The sequence below is a fragment of the Salvelinus sp. IW2-2015 genome, unplaced genomic scaffold (genome assembly GCF_002910315.2).
Source record: "Salvelinus sp. IW2-2015 unplaced genomic scaffold, ASM291031v2 Un_scaffold1615, whole genome shotgun sequence".
In the NCBI taxonomy this organism is placed as follows: domain Eukaryota; kingdom Metazoa; phylum Chordata; class Actinopteri; order Salmoniformes; family Salmonidae; genus Salvelinus; species Salvelinus sp. IW2-2015.
The window spans coordinates 87,894-95,009 of NW_019943034.1; the positions used below are offsets into that span (position 1 = coordinate 87,894).

General features: G+C 44.3%; 2 protein-coding genes and 1 pseudogene across 2 annotated transcripts in view; all 3 read left to right on the top strand.

Moving 5' to 3' along the window:
- Positions 1–2,732: 2,732 nt before the first annotated feature.
- On the top strand, positions 2,733–3,501 carry LOC112071440 (oocyte zinc finger protein XlCOF20-like; annotated as a pseudogene).
- Positions 3,502–5,152: 1,651 nt separating this feature from the next.
- Positions 5,153–7,116, top strand: part of LOC112071438 (uncharacterized) — a 20,535-nt gene continuing 18,571 nt past the window's right edge. The window contains exons 1-2 of the mRNA XM_024138899.2: positions 5,153–5,260; positions 5,443–5,564. Coding sequence (XP_023994667.2) covers positions 5,158–5,260; positions 5,443–5,564 — 225 coding nt within the window. The 5' untranslated portion in view covers positions 5,153–5,157. The remainder of the gene's footprint in view (positions 5,261–5,442; positions 5,565–7,116) is intronic.
- LOC112071441 (oocyte zinc finger protein XlCOF20-like) lies at positions 5,575–6,573 on the top strand. Its single transcript, XM_024138902.2, has one exon. The coding sequence runs from the start codon at positions 5,815–5,817 to the stop codon at positions 6,385–6,387; it is 573 nt and encodes a 190-aa protein (XP_023994670.1). The 5' UTR covers positions 5,575–5,814; the 3' UTR covers positions 6,388–6,573.

Genomic DNA, 7,116 nt, shown 5'->3' on the forward strand with positions numbered 1-7,116 from the left:
AAAACTAAATGCATGCTCTTCAACTGATCGCTGCCCGCACTGCCCGCCCGTCCAGCATCACTACTCTGGGCGGCTCCGACTTAGAATATGTGGATAACTACAAATACCTAGGTGTCTGGTTAGACTGTAAACTCTCCTTCCAGACTCACATTAAACACTCCAATCCAAAATAAATCTAGAATCGGCTTCCTATTTCGCAACAAAGCATCCTTCACTCATGCTGCCAAACATACAAAAACTGACCATCCTACCGATCCTCGACTTCGCGATGTCATTTATAAATAGTCAATCACCAAATTGGATGTAGTCTATCACAGTGCCATCCGTTTTGTCACAAAGCCCATATACTACCCACCACTGCGACCTGTATGCTCTCGTTGGCTGGCCCTCGCTTCATACTCGTCGCCCAACCACTGGCTCCAGGTCATCTACAAGTCTTTGCTAGGTAAAGCTCCACCTTATCTCAGCTCACTGGTCACCATAGCAGCACCCACTCGTAGCACGCGCTCCAGCAGGTATATCTCACTGGTCACCCCCAAAGCCAATTCCTCCTTTGGCCGCCTTACCTTCCAGTTCTTCTGCTGCCAATGACTGGAAACAACTGCAAAATCACTGAAGCTGGAGACTCATATCTCCCTCACTAGCTTTAAGCACCAGCTATCAGAGCAGCTCACAGATCACTGCACCTGTACATAGCTCATCTGAAACAGCCCATCACAACTACCTCATCCCCATACTGTATTTATTTATTTATCTTGCTCCTTTGCACCCCAGTATCTATTACTTACACATCTTCTGCACATCTACCATTCCAGTGTTTAATTGCTATATTGTAATTACTTCGCCACCATGGCCTATTTATTGCCTTAACTCCCTTATCTTACCTCATTTGCCGTCACTGTATATGACTTTCTGTTTTCTTTTTTCTACTGTATTATTGACTATGTTTTGTTTATTCCATGTGTAACTCTGTGTTGTTGTATGTGTCGAACTGCTATGCTTTATCTTGGCCAGGTCGCAGTTGCAAATGAACTCGTTCTCAACTGGCCTACCTGGTTAAATAAAGGGAAAATAAAAAAAGTATGCAGATTCTTTGTTGAGAGGTGTATGTGTGGTTTTCATATCTGTATTTACAAATTGTTTATGTTTAATAAACACAAAATGGGACGTTTCATTCTAAGACTTCATTGAGACTCTCTTTAGTATACACACATCTGATCTCACCCTATTCTGCATACACACAGCAGCGCTTTATAACCAAATTCTAAAAATACCTACACATACTCACACACTAACAAACACTACTGTACACGTCAAAATAGTTTAGTCAGGTTTGTCTGATGTGACTTAGAACTTATCATAGCTGACTTATTTTACCCATAACATCATATTTATGTCACCATGATGGGTTTAACAACAACGAAGTCATTCTGTAACTACAGTATAGGACTCAAACATGGAGTGTTTACCCATCCCCACTATGTTGAAAGTTATTATCTGTGTATGTGTGTGTACGTACCTGAGGTAGTGTATGTCGGTGTAATCTGTATCACCCGTCTCTTCAGGAGGAGGAGGGTCCAGAGGTGCTGCTGGTGAAGGAGGAGGGTGTGAGGAGGTCTGGGACCCTGGAGGGACCATGGTCATGGAGGACAACCAGACTACACCTCCTCCTGAACCCACAGAGAACCAGCTGAGCAGCACAGGACCACACACAGTCTCACTGAGGTGAGTCCACTAAACTACTGTCTGAATGGTATTAGTTCAGGGCCCGTATCCACAAAGTGTCTCAGAGCTGATCATAGATCATAATGAATGAGACTATGTAGGTGGGGAGCTGATCCTTGATCAGCACTTCTACTCTGAGACTCTTTGTGGATACGGGCCAGATTCTGATTAATTTTGTATGAAGTGTGGCCCATGCCTTTGAATATTCAAACCATTAGTGTCAGGTAATCAATTCAACTAACACGTTACATAGTACTCATAGCAATCCCATATGCCCAATCAGAAGATGCTCCATAGCAGGGTGCTCATATCATATCCAACATCCTCTCACTCTGTATCTCTTACAGTCAGTAGACATGGAGGATGGGAAGCCTGATCTGCTGCTGGTCAAAGAGGAGACGATAGAGGACGGACCAGAGACATTGACCTGCTGAGTGGACTAAAGATGGGGGAGCAAGGTAGGGAGAATACATAATAGCCTACATACAGTAATAGATATTCAATGGGAATAGTGATGCACCTGGCTATTGTTTTAACAAATTATAATGTATGAACTTGACCAGGTGATTGTCAAACAAAGAACTCAATATGTAGAGTTCTCTGCCTTGTTTGTAAAGTATTTGGAACCGCTTCCTGCAGGTGGTTGGTTGGAGGATAAAGAGGAGACTGGGCGGCCATCTTGGATTCTCAGACTGGTGCAGCCAAGGCCCAGGGACGACATCACAGAGCAGGCCAGGACCAGAAGCGACATAGCGGAGGTCAGTGGATGGGACAGTGTCCTCAACTCTGGGCTGGGGAACTAACACTGTTAACCACAACCAGAAACAGACAGTCGAACACAAAACAACCGAACTTAATCTCCATGACAAACAGACTGGCTGAGACCAGGGCGAGGTGTAGATTTTGGTCTGCAAGGACGGGGGATGTCAGTTTGTGGGTGAAGAGAACAGACACAACTCGCTAGCGATGCTCCATCCTGCTCCTATAGTTGTGATTCAGAGAGACTGATGGCCGCTCAGGTTAACCCCCTAACAAGTGCTGCCTTCAGCCTGCCTTCAATAGGATCTAGCAACTGGAACATGGACCCTGCGACAACACAGACTCTCCCTGGCCTTCGTCCTCCTCACACTCTCCTAATGTTAACCAGACAGACAATGCCAGTGCCTCAACACTAAAAGGCTACACAAGCCATATGACAAATGACAGTAGTAGTAACGCTATCAGCAGATCCGGTGGCAAGAGAAGCCGCTTCCCGAGCGCTTCCCGTGTTCATTCTGTGGGAAAGCCTTCAGTTTCCCCAAACAGGTGGAGATCCACCAGAGAATGCACACGGGGGAGAAACAATTCAGCTGCCACCTTTGCCAGGCTAGTTTCTCCCACTCCTCCGACCTGAATAGGCACCAGAGGGTCCACACAGGGGTGAAATCCTTCAGCTGTACCCAGTGTCACATGCGRTTCACCCAGGCTGGTCAKRWGAAGAGGCACCAGAGGGTCCACACAGGGGAGAAATCCTACAGCTGCCCCCAGTGTGAAAAGAAGTTCTCCCGCCTGAACCAGCTGAAGATGCACCTGAAGGTCCACACGGGATAGAGGCCTCCTACGCACTGCAGGAAGAGGTTCTCAGAGAAGAGCTACCTCAGGCTACACCAGCTGAAAAACCATTCCACTCTATAACAAAGAAAGTAACCACTCCACTCGATAGCTTCTGACTTTTCGATCAAACTCTGCATTAAAGACAACAATTCATTTTAATTGTAGTCAGCAGGAAAGCTCCACAGATGCATTTGGAGTACCGAGAGTAACATATTTCAGTGTTGATGCAATATTCTACCCAGAAATATTCAAGACAATTCGTGACATATAAGGCATTTWAGCAATGCAGAAACGTTCCATTATAAATCTCCATCTGGTTCCGGTGGGCATCATTTGAAAGCTTATTATATTTCCAACATGACTAGCTAAGTTCTAAAATGCGATCTTACAGTGTTAGGCTTTGACAAGTCACTTTAGACAAACAGATTGGCATTTTGGTGCGCGTAGAATGGAGTCATAAGTGCGTTCAGGTGCGTGTTCCATTTCAAATTTTCTTCACAATACGACAAACATGCTCATTCTGTTCAGGACAACCCAGGGTATGACACATGTCATCCTTGTCACTGTACATCAAACATGACGAACGTTGATACTGCAAATGACACGGGATTTCAAATGTGAAATGGGAAGTGCACATTTTTGTTGACAAGCTCCATTACTGCAGGAATGAAATAATACAGTTTGATTGTTTAAGAAATCTAAAAAGTCTCTCCTTTTGATTACAATAATTCCACGACACTTCTCACAAAAACGTCTGTAGCGTCCAAACGGTTTGGCCTAKAAGCTAATATGACCACTCTGTGGAAAGATGAGGCTCTCCCGAACACGATGTTCTCCGTTTTGCTCTACGACCCCCATAAGTGTCACAAGACTTGTTAGAAGGTAACCGGTGCTGATTAAAACAATGAATGGAAGTATGGAGYTAGTTTTGTGCCAAAAAAAGAAGAATACACTAAGATTGTATTTTATAACTTAGTTAGTCATGTTGGAAAAAGAATAAGATTTAAAATGATGCCCACCTGACCCAGATTGAGATTTATAACGGAAAATGTTTGCATTGCTTAAACAACGATAGTAATTGTGTTATGGTGGGAACACAGGGCTGTGTAATTTTAATTTAAATTTTTTATAAATAGAAGTGTGCTTACTTCAGTTCCTCAACATCGAAGCTAGGGGAGCTCAAAAAGCACTTTATATTTAAAGGCTCTTTCCTTGAATCATAAAATATCATTATTATGTAGAAACTGCAAGATTTGGAGAGGTGTGTGTCCACTTGGAGTCACCAGTTAGTCCTCACTTAAACCCTTGTCATTTGTTGGTCTTATGTTGCACCTACCCCAATTTTTCCAATAGTATTATTATCATGTTACTGAATGTATCCAGAGTATTTTCAGATTTRGTTATCAACAAATGTGGCAAAGTCCAGTTAAATGCACATGAAATCAAGTGTCATGTTTGGATTCAGTCTTGTCAGGTGAACTGTTGTGTCCTCACCTTTTGGAGATCATGGGGAAATGATTAGACCAAAGTGTTCTCTTTGCACTGCAACCATGGTAATGCATATACTTTTTATATTTCTTCTGTTGGAAACATTTCAATATGGCCCTTTCCATATAGACAAATGTACACAAGTGTAAAGGGTTCATGAGAAAATGAATGCACTTTCTCAAGTNATGCCTTTGAATTATCAAACCATTAGTGTCAGGTAATCAATTCAACTAACACGTTTACATAGTACTCATAGCAATCCCTCATTGCCCAATCAGAAGATGCTCCATAGCAGGGTGCTCATATCATATCCAACATCCTCTCACTCTGTATCTCTTACAGTCAGTAGACATGGAGGATGGGAAGCCTGATCTGCTGCTGGTCAAAGAGGAGACGATAGAGGACGGACCAGAGAGCATTGACCTGCTGAGTGGACTAAAGATGGGGGAGCAAGGTAAGGGAGAAATACATATAGCCTACATACAGTAATAGATATTCAATGGGAATAGTGATGCACCTGGCTATTGTTTTAACAAATTATAATGTATGAACTTGACCAGGTGATTGTCAAACAAAGAACTCAATATGTAGAGTTCTCTGCCTTGTTTGTAAAGTATTTGGAACCGCTTCCTGCAGGTGGTTGGTTGGAGGATYACAGAGGAGACTGGGCGGCCATCTTGGATTCTCAGACTGGTGCAGCCAAGGGCCCAGSGGACGACATCACAGAGCAGGCCAGGACCAGAAGCGACATAGCGGAGGTCAGTGGATGGMACAGTGTCCTCAACTCTGGGCTGGGGAACTAACACTGTTAACCACAACCAGAAACAGACAGTCGAACACAAAACAACCGAACTTAATCTCCATGACAACAGACTGGCTGAGACCAGGGCGAGGTGTAGATTTGGTCTGCAGGGACGGGGAGGTGTCAGTTTGTGGTGGAAGAGAACAGACACAGACTCGGCTAGCGATGCTCCATCCTGCTCCTATAGTTGTGATTCAGAGAGACTGATGGCGCCTCAGGTTAACCCCCTAACAAGTGCTGCCTTCAGCCTGCCTTCAATAGGATCTAGCAACTGGAACATGGACCCTGCGACAACACAGACTCTCCCTGGCCTTCGTCCTCCTCACACTCTCCTAATGTTAAACCAGACAGACAATGCCAGTGCCTCAACACTAAAAGGCTACACAAGCCCATTGACAAATGACAGTAGTAGTAACGCTATCAGCAGATCCGGTGGCACAGAGAAGCGCTTCCCGTGTTCATTCTGTGGGAAAGCCTTCAGTTTCCCCAAACAGGTGGAGATCCACCAGAGAATGCACACGGGGGAGAAACAATTCAGCTGCCACCTTTGCCAGGCTAGTTTCTCCCACTCCTCCGACCTGAATAGGCACCAGAGGGTCCACACAGGGGTGAAATCCTTCAGCTGTACCCAGTGTCACATGCGRTTCACCCAGGCTGGTCAKRWGAAGAGGCACCAGAGGGTCCACACAGGGGAGAAATCCTACAGCTGCCCCCAGTGTGAAAAGAAGTTCTCCCGCCTGAACCAGCTGAAGATGCACCTGAAGGTCCACACGGGATAGAGGCCTCCTACGCACTGCAGGAAGAGGTTCTCAGAGAAGAGCTACCTCAGGCTACACCAGCTGAAAAACCATTCCACTCTATAACAAAGAAAGTAACCACTCCACTCGATAGCTTCTGACTTTTCGATCAAACTCTGCATTAAAGACAACAATTCATTTTAATTGTAGTCAGCAGGAAAGCTCCACAGATGCATTTGGAGTACCGAGAGTAACATATTTCAGTGTTGATGCAATATTCTACCCAGAAATATTCAAGACAATTCGTGACATATAAGGCATTTWAGCAATGCAGAAACGTTCCATTATAAATCTCCATCTGGTTCCGGTGGGCATCATTTGAAAGCTTATTATATTTCCAACATGACTAGCTAAGTTCTAAAATGCGATCTTACAGTGTTAGGCTTTGACAAGTCACTTTAGACAAACAGATTGGCATTTTGGTGCGCGTAGAATGGAGTCATAAGTGCGTTCAGGTGCGTGTTCCATTTCAAATTTTCTTCATGATTCACGCAGTTTCCTCTGAACAGTTGATGTTGAGATCTGTCTGTTACTTAAACTCTGTGAAGCATTTTTTTGGGCTGCAATTTCTGAGGCTGGTAACTCTAATGAACTTATCCTCTGCAGCAGAGGTAATTCTGCATCTCCTTTGCTGTAGAGGTCCTCATGAGAGCTGTTTCATCATAGCGCTTCATGGTTTTTGTGACTGCACTTGAAGAAACGTACAAAGTT